The sequence below is a fragment of the Ambystoma mexicanum genome, chromosome 6p, assembly GCF_040938575.1.
Source record: "Ambystoma mexicanum isolate Mex_15411 chromosome 6p, UKY_AmexF1_1, whole genome shotgun sequence".
Lineage (NCBI taxonomy): Eukaryota > Metazoa > Chordata > Amphibia > Caudata > Ambystomatidae > Ambystoma > Ambystoma mexicanum.
The window spans coordinates 615,642,951-615,661,376 of NC_090935.1; the positions used below are offsets into that span (position 1 = coordinate 615,642,951).

At 49.3% G+C, this 18,426-nt stretch overlaps 1 protein-coding gene across 2 annotated transcripts in view; it reads left to right on the forward strand.

Annotated features, from left to right (window-relative positions):
- The window catches only part of CERT1 (ceramide transporter 1), a 1,636,484-nt gene that overhangs the window by 723,521 nt on the left and 894,537 nt on the right, over positions 1-18,426 (forward strand). The window contains exons 9-11 of one of the 2 annotated variants that reach the window (XM_069627468.1): positions 1,053-1,136; positions 1,932-2,024; positions 2,858-2,929. In XM_069627468.1, the coding sequence (XP_069483569.1) occupies positions 1,053-1,136; positions 1,932-2,024; positions 2,858-2,929 (249 nt within the window). The remainder of the gene's footprint in view (positions 1-1,052; positions 1,137-1,931; positions 2,025-2,857; positions 2,930-18,426) is intronic. The other variant, XM_069627469.1, reaches the window with a different exon arrangement.

Consider the following 18,426-nt stretch of genomic DNA (forward strand, 5'->3'; position numbering starts at 1 on the left):
TGAATCTTGCTCCCTAATGGCACGTTTTAGTTCACAAGGAACTCCATTGTTTTAGTCAGTGAAGTAGTTCTCTTTCAACAGTGAAGATTGGTTGTTTATTACCTTATGCACTAAATTGTCATGTGCCACTTTTCTGGGTATTGGTTTGAAAATGATACAATACACTTTCTTCAAGATGCATGTATTTTATATCACTTATAAAGTCTTTCATGCAACAGACACTCATCTTGATTGAGAATTAAGCCTTTGAGAGATTTATGAAAGAAAAATTGTTCAAAATCTAGTATCCAAGATATGTGCATGATTTACTGCGCCATGATGGCACCTTTACATTCAATACCCGGCCCGATGCACTCCGTGTGCCTGGGTCATGGTGGGGGATAGTTGGGCCTCTGAGTGAGGTTCTCATCAAGTGCCTCTCCCCCACTTTACCCTGTCGTCCTAAGAGCACTGTACGTCAGGTCTGCAGGGTGTAGATTGGAGACACCACCTGCAGTGAATGCATGGCTGCTGTGCAGTATAGAGCATTTATTCTTCTCATGGTCTTAGGCTGTACAGCTATAGCCCTGGATGAGCACGACCCGCTGGGTTAATTGATTTCTAATGGTAGTTTTCCCTTTTATCCCAGTTGAATTTCGGTATTTTGACTCCTGCAGGCCACTTAATGTGACTTCCCGAGTTAGCCAAACAGTGGGTAAATTGGAAGCCCAACCACCAAACTGGTGTTTGATCATTGATAAGATGCTGAACCAAGTGGACGTAGTATATTTAATTTGCATACCAGTTGGAATTGTGTTGTGCTTAAGGGGCAAACTTCCTGGGCTACGCCTACATTATACTCTTGTTGGGACTTGTTACTGTGTTTCTCATGTAGAAGCTGTTCAAATGTCTTTTACTTTGCTATTTCGTAGTTTCTGTGCCTCCCTCTTTTATTATTTGTTCGGCTTATGCAGGGTTCTAATATGCTCCTTTTACCAGTACATTGTTAATTTGTGTTATGACTGCTGACGTAAATGTATTTTAAGTTTACTTTCGTTTACTTTTTGTCACAGGAAGGACCTAATAGTCTGATTAATGAGGAAGAGTTTTTTGATGCAGTTGAAGCCGCTCTGGACCGACAGGATAAAATAGAACAAGTATTATGCTTTTTTTCATTTTGGTTTATTTTGCTTAGCTTATTATCCCTCAACATATTCTGTAGACGAAGAATGGGGAGCAGCCACATTTGTGCCACTAGGAGTAAAAGTACAGAACTTCACGTTATCAGGTCATCATGTACTAGGAGCATAAATCATGCTGGAGTGGAGTGATTGGTTCTCCTGTGTGATGAGAATGCTATTTGTATGTGCTATAATCAGGAATGTGTGCTATTTATTTTGTATCTGTAAAGCTTTGAAGCAACACATCTGGATATCGCGTTTCGAGGCCAGCATCCATCCCCCTACCCACACATACACTAAACACCTGGAGAATTCTTTGTATTCAGAATGGAGTTCCATCATGGTTAAAAAAAAGCCCTTTTCAATGGGATGTTGGCATAAATTACTACTACTGATAGTTGGCTATTAAGTTGTGTTACTATCAACATTTCACAATTCTTTATATAATTTGTACTTGCCTTAATTGTGATGTCCTTTAAGTTTATTAAGAAAGCAAGTAGTTCTTCATAGAAGACACTGAGGAAGCAGATTTAACAATGTTTTGCAAATGTCCTTTCATTGTGGCTTGGTAGGGAGGCACTGACTACAGATTACATTGAACATGTACAGAATCATTCCTCACTTCTCATAAATGTTACACAGAGGGATGCTTGCCCAGACTGAATGTTTGAAGGTGTCCTCCGGCCACTAACATGAGTTTATATTGCTTTAATGCAGCGTAGAATGGCAGTGGGTCAAACGCATGTAACTTATTTCATTTTATTTTGCAAGTCTCATAGTGAAAAGGTCAGACTGCATTTCTCAACTTCGCCACCATCCAGTGATGTGTACTCCAGTGTTGGGGCTCACAGATTTTTCCAAAAGGTATGACCATTGTATTACAATTGACTTCAAATGTCTACAATTCCATTGACAATCAACTGAATGTTGGTTCATCACTATTAAAATCCATGCTGTAATTTGTTAATATGTATTTTTTTATTTGACACCTTCACAATGAACATTACTTCGTTCTTTGGCAGGTTTCTGATATGTGAAGATTGCATAAACAATACAAACCTGATAAATGTAATTTCAGTTGTTTCTTGGCCTTAAGCATGTCATTTTAAAAGTGTAAAAGTAAGCTGTTCCATGCAAGGTCATTTCTGAAACGTAGAATTTAATTGAAGTGCTGTGAAGGTTTGAGGTGAGAGAGTCAGAATACAGCCCAATAAGTTTGAAGTGATTTGTACTATTGAAGACCCAAGTATGATTGGAGTATGTTAGGGCCTTGTAGCGGTTTCCTTAACCTAGAACTGCCAATTTTGAACGTGCATACATTTTAGATCAGTACGTAGTGTGCGCTAATTGTTTATGCTTCAATTTGAACAATCTGAAGTCATCCAACTAGGACAAGATTTTCAAATTGCAGCACCTAAAGATAACCCCAAACAACATTTAACCTCAGTTGAATGGCCATAACCATTGAGCACTCTGTATTTCAGGTGTAATTTATACTTTAAAAAATATATATCCTATTACTTGCATGTATTGCATAACACCAACATTGGAATAGATGCTTAACGTTTTCTGCTGTTCACGTAATTATATGTTGACTTTGATTACGCTCTTCTATTATCTGGTGGCATTAAGCTGTTAAGTCTGCTGTTATGCTGCTTTTGTTCTGAATTCTCAGTTTTTTTTTGTCTCTGTGGTAGCCCCATAGTCGCATTTCCATGTCTTCCAATGAGTTAGTCAGTGCCTTTGATGATCACAGATTCTGCTTGAAGGTACTGTATGCTTTTATAAAGTCGATTGCAATGTTCACTAAGCTTTCGTCAAATATGCGTATTACCTTGGTTATTGGCTGCAAGACTCTTTCTTGACTTGGCACTACTAAGTACTGAAACTACTACACTGAAGAACCTATGATGGATGCTGGAGCGCTTTACTTTTTATAAAACTTAACTTTCTGTTGCTTTGCATGTAACATTTTGTTTAATTTTACTTTCGTAACCTATAATCTAACAATTTTCAATGACTCCAGGTTGTTTTAAATGAACTATCTTCAACTGTTACATAGGACATGCATGTTTTTTTTCCATTGTCCGTGTACAATATTTACTTCTTTTTAATAGTCTATTAACGTTTGATATGCACCCGTAAGACTGTTAGTCCTTAAAATACCTTCTCTGCTGTGTGCACCATGAAATGTGCTGTTAATCCCGTGATTAAACACCAGTACTGCTGCTAAATTGTACAGGCACTGCATTCCCTTAAAGCCCCGTCGACAAGCAGCGTGACCGGAAATGGTGATCACAAAGAACTTTTTAAAAAAAATATATTTAACTCATGGATATTTTCTCTAAACATGGTGTCTAGTTCTGGACGAAAGCCCCCTAATGTCCCACATGCAGTCAGCATCTGCAATACAACCACTTGCATTAACTTCAGTACTCTACTGCAAATAATAATTTTGCCTCTTTTGGTTACTTGAGCAAAACTAGAATTTCTTTCAGGTTTTTGAAATGTCTTGTAAGTTACCGTTGTGGCTTTCTCTTATCTGCCAGTGGGCATTTACAATGCAAATTACAATTACATGTTGAAATCTCGAGCAAAAATATATGCAATGGTTCTGTTTGTCACTCCTAGTTGCCATTGTATATCTAAATCCCTTCAGTGAATTACTCCACAATTTTTATCTGTTGGCTTTGGTTGTATCATTTATTTTCTCGAAACTCACACTGCATTCCTATGCTTTCTATTTCGTGGGACATTGTGTGTCTTGCGAATCCTCCCATTCTTCTTGTGTCAAAATCAATGAACCTGGCTACCCTTCAAAGCATTTCAGTAACCTTTCTCTTTTGGCTGGGACATTTCTAGGCAACCCAAGCACTCGAAGGAGATTCTCATGCATGGTGTTTATGCCTTTTGTGTCTCAATGCTTTGCTACTAATTTCTCAGGGCAACCGCCAGTACTGTTTTTCTCGCACCCCCCCCCCCAGGCCTTAACCAGCAGACATCGCAATACTACAGCATATTGTGCTGCTTTGGCATTTCTTTGGCATACTGTGATAGACCTGCATGGTAGTCTTCCCCTTGTTGCCTGTGATACCCATTGACGCTACAAGCATGTACTCTACATCCACACTCTTTGGGGTCTTTCACCAACTTTCTGTTGGAGTGCCAGGCTTTTGCTTCCTAAATATTATTCATATGTATCCCTGTTTTATGTATTTTTTCTTTTCCTCAACTGTCCATGATTTTCTTTTTGTTTTGATTGTAAATGTAATCTACATGAATAACAGCACGGATCTCAATGGTAAAGCACCACGCTATCCTTGTGAAGGTTCGTTCTCTGAGCTTTGTGATTTACATTTATCTACTGTCATAGTGCTTCCTCCATCACCCTTGTGGAAGAGCAGTTATTTAAGGAAAAAATATGAATTGTTTTGGTCTGGTTGTTTAGAAATGTAAGCTGGCTGAATAGGTTAGGAGCTGATGGCTGCAGCAGCCAATTCCATAAGATAGCTTGTGTTCTTTTGCTTGAACAATGATGACTAGAAGAGATTTCCTGGTTGGAAAAGTTTTTCACTAGGAAACCTTCCATAAAAAGGGACCAACTGTATTGCAGGTTCACAGAGCTTAAGGTCCAGTTGAAGAAAGTTAATAAATTTAATTCATATTCCATTTCATTGTTCATTAAATTACAGATGAGAGGCTAACATCGGACTACTTTGAAGAGGTTTCACGTCCCAACATCTCAAAAGTTGTCTCCTCAAACTTGGATGAAAACATTTAAAAAGGAGTACATTAACCCCAACAAGCTTTCTAGCATGAACTGTTGCCAATGGCTTCTCTCCACTATTCTGTAAGAAATAAACAAAATCTTGGTAGGCCCTGTGACCAAGCTTTTACCCTGTTCTTGTCTTTCAAAACAGTCACTTGTTGAGAGGGACTCCCAGGTATGCCAGAGTGTGGTTGGGGGTCCACCTGACCTTGAGGGCCCAACACCCTCCCGAGAATAAACAGAGGACTCTGCCAACGGCAAGTTATAACCGTGGTTTATTGCAAATAAAACCAACAGGGATCAATACAAGAAAATGGGAATTCTCGGGTACATCTCAGCTCTTCAAGGCGTGCAGTACACTTTTGTACAAGGATGTTGTCATCTCCTGGATCCTTCCCTGAAAAACCCATCATAGAGGATTGGGTATTGAGAGTACTACTACCTATATAGGAGAACCCTATATGGGTTATTCTACTGGTACTTGCATGTCAGATGGATGCCCTGTCCCCAAGAAACTAACCATTACATTGTTGCTGAGTAATGGGCTTGCTATTGGTTCGTACCCTTTGCCATCCACCCCAGGATTTCTGAGCTGTGATTCTCCCCGGGTCTGGGACTCTATGTAGTTCACAGCCCTCTGTGCACCTCTTCAAGGTGATGTGAACGATTTGTGCCTGCATTGTAACTTGTGTGTACCACTTTTGCCTATGAGAGTACGCTCCTCACGTTGCAAAATGTTACTGTCTGCGTTTGACTTGCTGGGATCGGCTCTGCTTTCCCACCACAGCGACTGTCCATTCTCATTTGGCTGTACCACGTGCTTAGGTGATCACACAATTGAGCTCTTCAGGTTGCAACTATGAGGATTTATTCTGTTTCTCTGCAGCTGGTCTCTGTCTGGAGATTGGAATGTGTCCGCGTATCTCTGACCTTGGCTGTGAATCTGCTTTGTGCTCTGCCGCCTAAATCGGCTCTCCTTGTCTCAGGCTCCATGGCTTTTTGGGCCTTCTGGAATTTTCCTTAGCCGTATAATATAAGTTCTACATGTTCATGGTACTCTAAGTACTCTATACGTTAGTCACAGGTGGTCCAATCGGGTTCCATATATATCCCTGTAGTCCTATAGGGTTGTTTGCTTTAAGCATCTGCAAGCTTGCTCAGGATCTCTTGTGCCTTGTGGTTATGCGTTATTGCATTTGGCTAATAAATAATAAAATCATTGACAGTATGTATATTACCCTTTCCTCCATGCTGTATGGGCGTCCCTTCCAAGGTACAGGAGATGAAACCTTTTTCACCAGAAAAAACCTTCTTCCCCTTTATATTTAGAGGCGCGCTCCTGGGTTTGGCTTTGGCCATGTAATACCATGCACGGATACTTTTGTCTTTTTTTGTCTTAACGATCATTCAGGCAATCGGTCCTCAGGCGTCACGCTCCTCCACGGCGCATGTCGACTTCCACGGGGTTCAGCAGATTTCCATCCTGCAACAGGCTCTTCCCAACTTTAGACCCCCATGCCCTCTGCCTATGTTGCCTTGGCTCAGACCATGGTTGGCAATCATGTTCAGAGTGTGACTCGCTATCCTAGAAGGCGCTGACGAGCAGACTAGCCAGGTGGAGGGAGCCCTTCCAGAGGTCGCCTCCAGAGGATCTTAAGAACTAGGGCCAATATTTTCTAGCGCACCCCGAGGGGCTATGCCCTTTTACAGGCACAATGGCCGAGGGGATATGCCCTATTACCGGCAGTACGTCGGAGGGCAGCCTAAACACAGCTCTACCAACATCCGAGGCGCGAGGAGCAGGGTAGCCCTCGTGATCCACACGCAAGAGTCTTGGACCAGGCCGGGCCCAGCCGGCCGTGCAACAGGTCGCAGGCACGTGGCAGGCAGCTCGACAAACTGCCCGCCGCGCCAGAAAGGGGCACCCATCTGACGCCATTACACTAATTTGGCGAAGGAGCATCTTGGTGGGACTAGCATCAACCAGGTACGTGGCCTACAGTCTACCATTCATTTGCGCAGGGCAATTTTCCTTTGTGTCCATACGGACTGGGTCTGCAGCGGCTCCAGCAGCCAGTCGGTACCCCCTGCCACCTCTTTGGCCAGTGAGGAAGTGCTCTTCGAGAAGTTTCTTGGCCTCATGAGGTCTCCTCAGATGGGGACTTCGAGGGGATTGGGTCCTCCGACGTATTCCATATCTATGACAGTAATCACCACAGCTGTGCTGCTTCGGAAAATCTTTCGGTGTCCTGCGTCGATGTTGATACGCCGTCCTCGAGGACCTCCTCCGACGGCCGACGTCACCAGATGTTAGACGTAGGACGCACGACGCCCGTAGCCTCCGTTCCATTTTTCCGCTAACGTGTTCGCTTTGGAGATCTCGGCGCGCCCCGACTCTTTGGAGTTTCTTTCCGTTCTTTGAACCTGTTAGTTTGTGAAGTATTATCGGGATGTCTTCCTCTTCCTCCACCCCATGTCCGGGCTTCAAGAAGTTTGGGGACTGCAGCTCCAAGATGTCGGTGACGGACTCGCACAATGCCTGCCTCTGGTGCCTTGGGGAAGGCCGCAACACGGAGGATTGTCTACTGCCAGTCGCTTACCTTGCGGGAACGTAAGAAGCTGCTGTCGGTCGGTAAGGTGTCCAAGCCCTGGAAGGCAAGGTCCACTGGGCTTTCGACGGACGATTCGAGGGGTGACTCTCCGCATCGGAGTCGTAAGTCTAGGGGGTCTCGGTCCTGGAGTGGGTCCTGCCTCTTCGAGGCACTCGGAAGCGCCGTCATCAGTCGCCTTCCGCGTCCTCATCCGAGGACTCTGCCTGTCGGCCGGTTTCTCATCCCACCAAGCGTTCCTCTCCGGAGGAATGGGCTTCCTTCGGGAAGAAAATGTTGGCGATTCTTGAATCGCAGGGCTCCGGTCCGTCCGTTCCTCAGAGAGGGGTCGGCCGTGACCGTACTAGAGACACTGCTCGTACGCCTTTGGTCTCAGGTGGTCGGCACGATTCGCGGGAGAGGTCCCGCCCGGACAAGGGGAATCGTTCTAGTCATGCCTGTTCCAGGTCCCGGTCCTCGACGCGCTCGAGCCCGTGTGCACCTGTGAAGTCTGAAGAAGATGTCGACACCGGTTGCGCCGAGGTCGTCGACGGTCTCTCTCGAGGCTCCGCCTCCGAGGAAGTCGTCGACGCCATCAGCGTCCAGGCTGTCGAAGGACCCGCTCGGGGCTCCGCTCTCGAGGCCTGTGTCGAAGCTGTCGATGCTGTCGGCGCCGCGCTCGACGCCGATGCCGTTTCACTCGACGCCTTTCTAGGCCGTGGTGTCGGAGGTACCCCATAGAAAGGCTCTGGTCAAGGCAAAACATGTCTTTCTCCCTTATTCAATGGCCACTTTCCAGCCTATGGAGTATATTTCCGAGGTGGAAGAGGGTTCTGAAGATGGGTTGGTTCCGGACACGGTACCAGATGAGATTCTTTCTGGTCATAGCCAGATTGAGGACCTGCGTCAGTCACTGCACGACGCCAGTGGTCTGGACACCACTCCGGAGGTGGAGTTCTGTAGGCCTGAGCCTGGCACCCATGCCAAGTCATCGTACCGGCGCCTTATGTCGAGGGTCACGGACTGCTTGGAGTGGTTGGCCCCCCAGTTGATTTTTTGCAAGATGACCTGACGGATATCCTCGACCAAGGTCCACCCACTGACCCGGTACTGCCATTCCATATTGCTCTGCAAAGAAGGGTTGCAGCGACTTGGACTGCTCCGAAGAGTCTCCCGGCAGTGGGCAAGTCTTTGCCGCGTAAATACCGCCCAGCCAGTAGTGACCCCAGCTACTTGACCACACACCCCACTCCGGAGAGTTTGGTGGTGCAGGCGGCTACGGCCCCAGCAAAGCAGGCATCGTATCCTACCATCCCTCCTGATGGGGACGACAAGCATTTTGATGGCTGGGCGAAGAAAGTGTTTTCTTCACGGGGCATGGCTCCTCAGGCGCCCAACTCCTTATGTGCCTTGTCACGTTTCACGCACTCTGTGGAACTGTATTTCCTTAGCGGCTGAACATATTCCCGAAGGGGACGAACGGGATGGTTTTCTTGCTATTATTCAGGATGTCGAGGATGCCATGTAAGTCCGTTGAGTCGGGTTTGGACATGGCAGACTGTGTCAGCCGGTCCATGGCGGCGAGCACCATAATACGCAGGTTTGCGTGGTTGAGGAAGTCGGGGTTAGCTCCTGATGTGCAAGATAGGCTCCTCAACATGCCCTTTGATGGTGAACATCTTTTTGGCAACAAGGATGACGAGAGCCTTGAGAGGTTGCAGACCTCCAAAGCTGCAGCAAAGTCGTTGGGTGCTGCAGTCCACCAACCTCCGCCTTTTCGTCCTAGGGGACAGTAATGGAGGGGGAGGTTCCTTTCGTTATTACTCCTCCTTTAGTAAAGCGAGAAGAGCTGCAAGTCAATGGGGCAGCCGTAGGAGTGCCAGAGGTGGAAAACAAGGTACTCGAGGTGCCAACGCCACGCGAGCAGTTGCCTCGTTGCCCTCAGGCAACGCCGCAGCCACTTCTGCTCAATCATGAGGCCCATGCTTCGCCGGTTGGGGGGGAAGGCTGGCGCAGCATCTTGTAGAATGGCGTGCCATTACTTCAGATGTGTGGGTTCTGGAGATCATAGCCCACGGCTACTGTTTTCCTTTCCGGCAGAGGCCTCACGACAATCCACCAGGGAATCTCTTTGAGTAGTCCGGATCCGCTCTTTGCGCAGGAAATTCAATCCCTGCTGAAGAAAGGCGCCATAGAGCTGGTGCCTGTAGCGGAGAGGAACAAGGGATGGTATTCCCCTTATTTTTTGATTTCGAAGAAAGACTGGGGATTGAGACCCATCATGGACTTGCGTGGTTTGAACAAGATCCTCAGGAAGGACAAGTTCAAGATGGTTACTCTCTCTCAAGTCCTCCAGGCCCTTCAACTTCAGGACTGGCTGGTGTCTCTCGACCTCAAGGACTCTTATTTTCATGTGCCGATCCATCCCAAGCACAAGAAGTACCTGAGGTTCACGGTTGGCGACTCGCACTTTCAGTTTCGGGTCCTGCCGTTTAGTTTGACCTCCGCCCGAGGGTTTTCATCAAGCTCATGGTGGTGGTGGCAGCGTATCTCAGGAAAGGGGGATTCACATCTACCCCTACCTGGACGATTGGTTGATCAGGGCGCGCTCTCCCGAGCAAGTCCTGGATCATCTGTGCGTCACCTGCCACTCGCTTCACAAGCTTTTCTTCTCCCTCAACTTAAAGAAGTCCCACTTGACGCGAACTCAGCGGCTCCAGTACATCGGAGCAGTGCTCGACACTTCCCTGGGGCAGTGTTTTCCTCCCCAGGTGAGGGCTCGCCACATTCAGCAGATGGTGCACAAGTTTCAACATGCCCAGAGTCTCCCAGCATTCGAGTTCTTGAGGTTACTCGGCCTCATGGCATCCTGCATTCTTCTGGTGCCTGAGGCCAGGTTGCGGATGAGATCTCTGCAATGGGCCCTGAAGCTCCAGTGGTCTCAGTCCTCTGGCAGGATGTCGGACCCCCGTTCAGGTGCCGCCTTTGGTCGCCCATGATCTTCTGTGGTGGATCGACAAAGGCAATCTGAGTGGGGCTCCGTTTTGGCTTCCCTGGCCGGAGGTGACTATCGTGACGGACGCATCCCGCATGTGATGGGGAGTTCATGCCAACGAGTTGACAGTCAGCAGTCGTTGGTCTCTGTCGGATCCAGATTCCATATCAATCTGTTGGAGCTTGGGGCCGTCACGCTTACCCTGAAGGCTTTTCTGCCGACTGCGAGGAAAGAATGTCCAGATTCTGACGGACAACACGTTGGCCATGCACTACCTCAACAAAAAGGGGGGGCGGCAGGGTCACTTCCTCTGTGCAGGGTGGCGATGCAGCTCTGTTTCTGTGCCATCCAGCAGGAAATTTCGATCTCGGCAGTTCATCTGGCTGGATATGAAAACGAGACGGCGGACGCTGTGAGCAGGCAGAGCACGATCTCTCACGAGTGGGAGCCGGCTCAGGAGATGCTCCTGGAGATCTTCGCCCTTTGGGAGACCCCTCAAGTGGTTCTTTTCGCCTCCAGTGTCAACCGGAAGTGCGAAAGGTTCTGCTTGCGGGAATTTCCTCCAAGAGGACCCTTAGGGGACGCTTTCGTGGTGGAGTGGTCATTCCCGCTGCTGTACGCGTTTCCTCCAGTCCCCGTCATTCCTCAAGTGCTGCAGAGGTTACGGAGGTTCGGTTCCTGGATGATCCTCATTGCTCCTGCATGGGCCTGGAGGACGTGGTACCCGAACCTTCTGGACTTGTCCATCTGCCCTCCACGTCTTCCCTACCGAGACAATCTGCTCTCACGGGAGGGAGGTCAGGTTCTCCATCCAGAGGTCATATCCTTCAACCTTCACGTTTCGCTTCTGAAAGGTTGAGGTATAACGATTGGGACCTCCCTGAAGACGTGATGGAGGTGTTGCTTTCGGCCAGACGGCTGGCAACAAAGTCCCTGTGCCGTTGGAGAAAGTTCTGCGACTGGTGCAGGGTTCAGAATGTGGATCCTTTTTCATGTGACATTCCTGTTCTGTCTTTTTTGCTTTCTTTGGCCCACCAGGGCCTGCAAGTGGGTACCATTAAAGGTTACCTGGCGGCGCTGTCTATATTTAAGCGCTCATCTGAGGAGTGTTCTTATTTTAAAATCCCTTTATTTTCTCAGTTTCTGAAAGGGCTCACTAATGTGTTCCCTCTGTCGCCTTTCCAGGTGCCCGGTTGGGATCTGAACCTTGTTCTCAAGTTTCTAATGGATGCTCCCTTTGAGCCTTTGCAATCTTGTCCTTTGAGACTGTTAACCCTTAAAACTGTTTTTAGTTGCGGTCACTTCCGCTCGCAGAGTGAATGATTTACAGGCACTTTCAGTTAAGCCACCCTTCACTGTGTTTCATAAGGACAGGGTTTTCCTTCGAGTTCGTCCTTCCTTTCTTCTGAAGGTGGTGTCGGAATTTCATTTAAGCCAGAAGGTTATTCTTCCGGCATTTTATCCTCCTCCACATCCTGGTAAGGAAGAGGAGAGGCTCCATAGGCTGGATCCTAGGAGAGCTTTAAGCTTCTACATTTCACGCATGTCCCGGGTCAGAGTGGACGATCAACTCTTTATTGGTTACGCTGGAAGGTGTTTGGGACAAGCTGTTACTAAGCAGACATTGTCTCGATGGATCATCTTGGCAATTTCCGAATGTTACCGCTTGGTGGGTAAGGACCCTCCGGTAGGCTTACGGGCCCATTCTAACAGGGTTATGGCTGCCTCTAATGCCCTGCAGAGGGCTGTTCCTATTCATAACATCTGTGATGCAGCCACCTGGGCTTCGGTCCATACTTCTGTACGTCACTACTCCCTCGATTCTATCCGGGGGCAGGATCTGGCCTTTGGCAAGGCGGTCCTTTACTCTGCAATTTGATTGGGCATTCTAAATTTGTATATTATAAATTCTTTTCCCACCTCCTTACGTTGGTACTGCTTTTGGAGTCCGTCATAGATATGGAATACGTCAGAGGACCCAATCCCCTCGAAGAACAAGTTACTTTCCTACCTGGTAACTTTCTTTCGATGGGATGGTCTGACGACGTATTCCATATCGCTCCCTCCCTGCCTACCCCGCTACAGAATTTCTTATGCGATTGCCGCTTACGTTTCCGCAAGGCTTTCTGTGGTCATACTGGCAGAAGATTGGTGCCACACATTCTGGGGAAAAACTACAACTGAGGCTACGGGCGTCGTGCGTCCTACGACATCGGGTGACGTCGGCCATCTGAGGAGGTCTTTGAGGATGGCGTATCGACATCATCGACGCAGACGCCGAAAGATTTTCCGAAGCTGCACAGCTGTGGTGATTACTTTCATAGATATGGAATACGTCAGACTATCCCATTGAAAGAAAGTTACCAGGTAAGAAAGTAACTTGATCTATCTTCAAAGACGCAGTCGGGGAAGTCCATCCTGCCATGCTAGAGGCACCACAGACTCCGTCATCGGGCCCCCAGGCCCCGGTGCAGCCGCCTACTCCGGCTCCACAGCCAACTCTGCAACCTCCGCCACCTACTCGGCCTCCGGCTGCGGTCCCTGTAGCCCAGCCTCCAGCGCATCTACCCCATCTCCTCCACAAGATCCTACAGATCCGCACGATATGGACGAGGAGGCAGATCCGGACACGCCATCATCAGCCAGGGCCTTCCATGAACGTCTTGCTGGCCTGGCGGAGTACCTGGGCCTCCCCAAACCCGAGGTCGAACAGCCGGCAGAGGGGGTTTTGGGTGAAGTCCTCACGAGATGCCCCTCTGCAAACACAGGGATTCCACTGCAAACCGATGTAGTCTCCCTGGCCAAGAAGGGTTGTCTCAAGCCCCACTCAGTCCAGCCGGTCAACCGACGCCTGGACGCCTAGTACAGGCAGATGGAGGATACACTCTTGCTCTCGACCCATCCTCAGCCACACTCGCTGCAGCATCACTATACTCCAAGACTCAGTCGTCCTCAGCGGCACAGCTAGGCACGGAAGAGAAGATGTTGTAGGCATACGGCAAGAAGATCTACTCCAACGCCTCCTTGCACCTGCGTCAGGCCAACGCAGATGCCATGCTGGCGGCCGCCAACCAACGGTTATGGCGGGTTATTGCTGACTTCCTCCCGGAACTCACCACCCAATGCCAATCTCGCTTTAAGGTGGGGCTAGCGGAAGCCAAGCTTTTGGCACATGACCTCATGGTATCCATAGTGGCACATTTCGATATCTTACGCAGTGCCATCTGCATTGCCACGGACATGAGAACAGCCTGGCTCCGGGCAACGAAGTTCAACCTGGATGTCCAGGAGCGCATTCTAGATCTACCGTTCGGAGGGGCAGGGGGGGGGGGGCTCTTCCACTCCTCTACGGACGAAGAGCTGGACAAGAAGACCGCTTGCAAATGGGCAAAGTCTTTATTCATTCTTACTAAGACCACGCCCAAATCGTACACACCAATCTCAGCAGCGCTCTGAGAAGGGTCATACAAATGTAGGGTTCCGTGGCTTCCAGGCATGCAGATCCAGGCTGCTGGACAGCTTGCTGTCTCAGAACCGGTGCAAACAAAAAGGGGGGGCGAGTAAGGGCTTTTTCCAGTCCCCCGCCTCAGCCACTGAGGGAAAGAAGGCATGACATGCCCCTTCGTGTCCAAGTGTCTCAGGTGGGCGGCAGGCTTGCTCTGTATGCACAATTCTGGCACCACAATTTCACGGACCCCTGGATCCTCTCCGTAGTATCCACGGAGTACCGCCTTCCTATCCCAGCCTCTCCTCTCTCCTCCACTCCCACAGGTTGGGACAGCAACTCTTTTGGCGCAGATCCGGTCGCTTGTAGAGAGCCAGGCACTGGAGGAAGTTCCAGCCTCTGAGCAAGGATTTGGCTTCTACTCCAGGATTTTCGCCATTCAGAAGAACAACCAGGCAGGCTCAAGTTGTGCTGGACCTTTCCACCCTCAACCTCTCCTTACCCCTGCAAAAATTGAAGATGGTTACGCCAGCTTTTATAGCGGAGACATTGGACAAGGGAGACTATATGTGCTCCCTGGACCTGTAGGATGCGTACCTACATGTCCCAATTTGGCAGCCCCATCCTTCTTTCCTAGCTTCAGAATCATGGGCTACCATTTCCAATACAAAGTCCTTCCGTTTGGCCTCAACTCGGCCCCCAGGATCTTGATCAGGTTCATGAACGCTGTAGTGCCCCTCCTTAGAGCGCAGGGCCTCCACATCTACCCATGCCTCGATGACTGGCTCGTCAGGGCTACATCTCTGGAAGCCGTTCACCACTCGTCCCATGCCCTTATGAACACACTGCACGACCTGGGCTTCTCGCTCAAGAAGTCACAGCTGCTCCCTATGCAGTCTGACATTCTTGGGACTCATTTGGGACACGTGCTCCGAGAGGGTTTTCCCCGTCGGAGGACAAGATCACGGCCATCAAGAGGGCCATGGCCCACTTCCTCAGCAGAGAGGTGACCTCAGCATGGTGGTACCAACATCTCCTGGGACTACTAGCGGCGGTTCTGCTAGCCATGCCGCACACGAGACTAAGGCTGAGAAGGATTCATCTGCACTTCGCGTCCTCATGGATTCAGGAGCGGGGCTCGCAATCCTAGACGATCAACGTTCCTCCATCTCTGCACCTGGACCTAACTTGGTGGTCCATGGACTGCAACCTACGGATGGGCAAGCCCTTTCTGCCGCCCTCTCCGCAGGCCACAGTAACCACAGACTCCTCGCTCGAGGGCTGGGGAGCCACCCTGGACGATCTCTTGGTCCATGGCACCTGGACTCGACAGGAGCAGGAATACCACATCAATTGGCTAGAGCTGAACGCCATCTGGCTAGCACTCGGAGCATTCCTACCACTTCTTAAGGGCAAGGTTGTCCTCATCCAGACAGACAACTCGACCAGCATGTACTACGTCAACAAGCAGGGAAGCACCAGATCCCCTCCTCTGTGCAGACTGGCAATCAGCATGTGGGAATGAGCCTTGAAAAACTAAATTTACCTCCGGGGAATCCAACCTGGAGGCGGACAGGCTCAGCAGGTTTAGGAGTGGACAATTACGAGTGGCAGCTAAACGACCTTGTTATTCAGGAGATCTTCAACAAGTGGGGTCACCCCCAAGTGGATTGCTTTGCCACCTGGCACAACAAGTAATGTCCACAGTTTGCATCCTGCCAGGGTAAGTGCCCCGGCTCTCTGGGCGACGCATTTCACCTCCAGTGGACCGGCATGAAAGCCTACGCTTTTCCGCCTACCCTCCTGATCCACAGGGTAATTTGCAAGATCAAGGAGTCTCACCGACTCCTCATCATTCTGATAGATCCATGGTGGCCGGCCAGGCCATGGTTTTCGGAACTAATCAGCCTCTCTGAGGTGCCCCTCATACACCTTCAGACAGGCCAAGCACACCTTCTGGCACAGCAGGGGGGGCAGGATCATCCAACCTGCTACAGGGAAACTAGCCCTTACAGCGTGGACCTGAGCAGGTTACGCTGCGGCACCTTAGCCGATCACAGGCCAATCTGGAGATCATACAGGGCGCCAGGAGGAAGGCCACCAGGGCCCAGTACAAAAGCAAATGCACTAGATTCTGCCACTGGGCAGACTCCATGGGAATCGACCCCTTGGCCTGCAGTTTGGACGACGTGGTCTCTTTTGGCGCACCTCGCTCATTCAGGCGTACAGGTAGACACCTGCCACACATACCTGGCAGCCATTGGGGCTCACAGGAACTCGGAGGAAGATATATTTTCCTCGTGCAACCTTATAGTCCAACATCTGACTGGTCTCGCTCGGCTCTACCTTCCAGTCAGGAGACCGCACCCTGGGTGGGACCTTAATATAGTTTTGGGCGCTTTGGTGCACAAACCATTTGAGCCAGTGGCGTCCGTGGACGTTAGGCTGGTTACCATCAAGACAGCCTTACAAGTTGGTTTTACCTCGGTTCAGTCAGCGAGATCCAGGCGCTGGTCACCTTTGAACCATATAGCACTTTTCAGAAGGACAAGGTAGTCATGCGGACGCACCCGGCAATTCTGCCCAAAGTTCCATCTGTATTTCACTTGAACGAAGAAATAGTCCTTCCTACGTTCTTTCCGAATCCCAAAGATGAAGCACCGAGAGTGCTGCACTGCCTGGATGTCAGGCGTGCCCTAAAATTCTACTTGGACAGGACCAAGGGCTTCCACAATTCGTACGCTCTGTCACTTTCGGTGGCTCATGGCCAGGCTATCAGGCCTCTAAGGCCATTCCAGCGCCATGTCCCTTGGCAAGTCATAAGCGGGGCAGCCACGTGGGCCTCTCCCTCGGCTTTCTGCAAGCATAACTTGGATGCCGGCTCCAGATCTGATGCGGGTTTCGGACAGGCGGTTCTCAGAAACCCATTTGCTTAAGGGAGGTCTCTCCACCCTGAGGCTATAATCAGTTGTAGTTGCCCATACAGTATGGAGCAAAGGGGACGGTACGTAAGAGTAGAATTTACTTACCATAGTGACTAACGTACTTAGTCCATAGTCCTCTTTCCTCCATACGTCCCACCAACCTCTCCCCTAATTATACTGGTGTCATTAGGCAATGTTATATCTATTGTCGACATGTCAATGCGGACTGAGGTGTGGCGACAGTGTCGGGGCAGTGCATGCTCCCAGAGCTGCGCTCCTGCGTGCCTCTAAATTTAAAGGGAATTAGGTTTTTTTCTGGTGAAAAAGGTTGTCTCCTGTCCCTTGGAAGGGACACCCATACAGTATGGAGGAAAGGGGACTATGGACTAAGAGTAAGTTAGTCACTACGGTCAGTAACTTATCTGTCCTCCAGCTTTAGAACTGTGTCAGCATGTCCTTCGTGTATGCAAATGTATTTTTTTGTAATGCGGTGCAAGACTGCGAGTGTGCTTTGTCCAACGCTGCTACATTGTGGTGTCACTAATGACGTCCGCACTATGGCTTCTTGGTGACTTGGTCGAGACTGTCCATAAGGGTGTTTCCGTCCATGATCTGTTTCTTCTCCTATACCGGTGAAGATGTCTGTATGGCTGACTGAGAGGATACCTTTCTGTGTACTTGTCAATCATTGGTTCCCTCCGGATTCGTCCGAAATAAGATGGGTGGCTGTGAGCATTTCTGGCTCTTCATCTCGACATGAATCTTTGGGTAATGAGGGGCATCTTTGGAACCCTCTCTTCACACTGATATGAAGACACAACACTCCTGAAGTGGGTCCTCTAGACTTGTATCATACTTGGCCATAGATGCAAAAGTATTCTTCAAGTTAATAGTATATATTCGAGGGGATTGTGTCCTCTGACGTATTACACATCTTTGACAGGTAATGTCCACAGCTGTGCTGCTTCTGAAGATTTTCTGCAGAGGGCGTCCTGCGTCGATCCGTTGTCCCTCGAGGGCCTCTGTCGAGGGTCGACGTCACTGGATGTTATATATGGGACGCCCGGCGGCCATAGCCTCAGTTCTGTTTTTCCCGCAAACGTGTTTGCTTCGGAATCTCGGCACGCTCGATTCTTCTCTTCGAAAGCAATTCCTTCGTCTTCTACTACCCCGAAGTCGTGCTTTAAAAGATGTTGGGACTGTGGTTCGAAGATGTCCATCACGGACCCGCACGACATCTGCCTCTGGTGCCTCATCAAAAGCCATGCCACCGACGACTGTGAGGATTGCCAGTCCCTGACGTCTAAGGCCTTACGGGAATTTAAGGGGAAATAGAAGGTAGGTAGGGTGTCTAAACCCCATAAATCGAAGTCTGCTGGGCTTTCGACTGACTCAAGGGGCGACTCTCCGCGTCGGCGAAAATCCAGGTGTCTAGGAGTGGTTCCCGCCATTCCTCTGCCTCATCGAGGCACTCTAGGAAGCGCTGTCACTGGTCGCATTCCTTGTCGGAGGAGGACTCCGCCAGACAGTTGACTTGTCCCACCA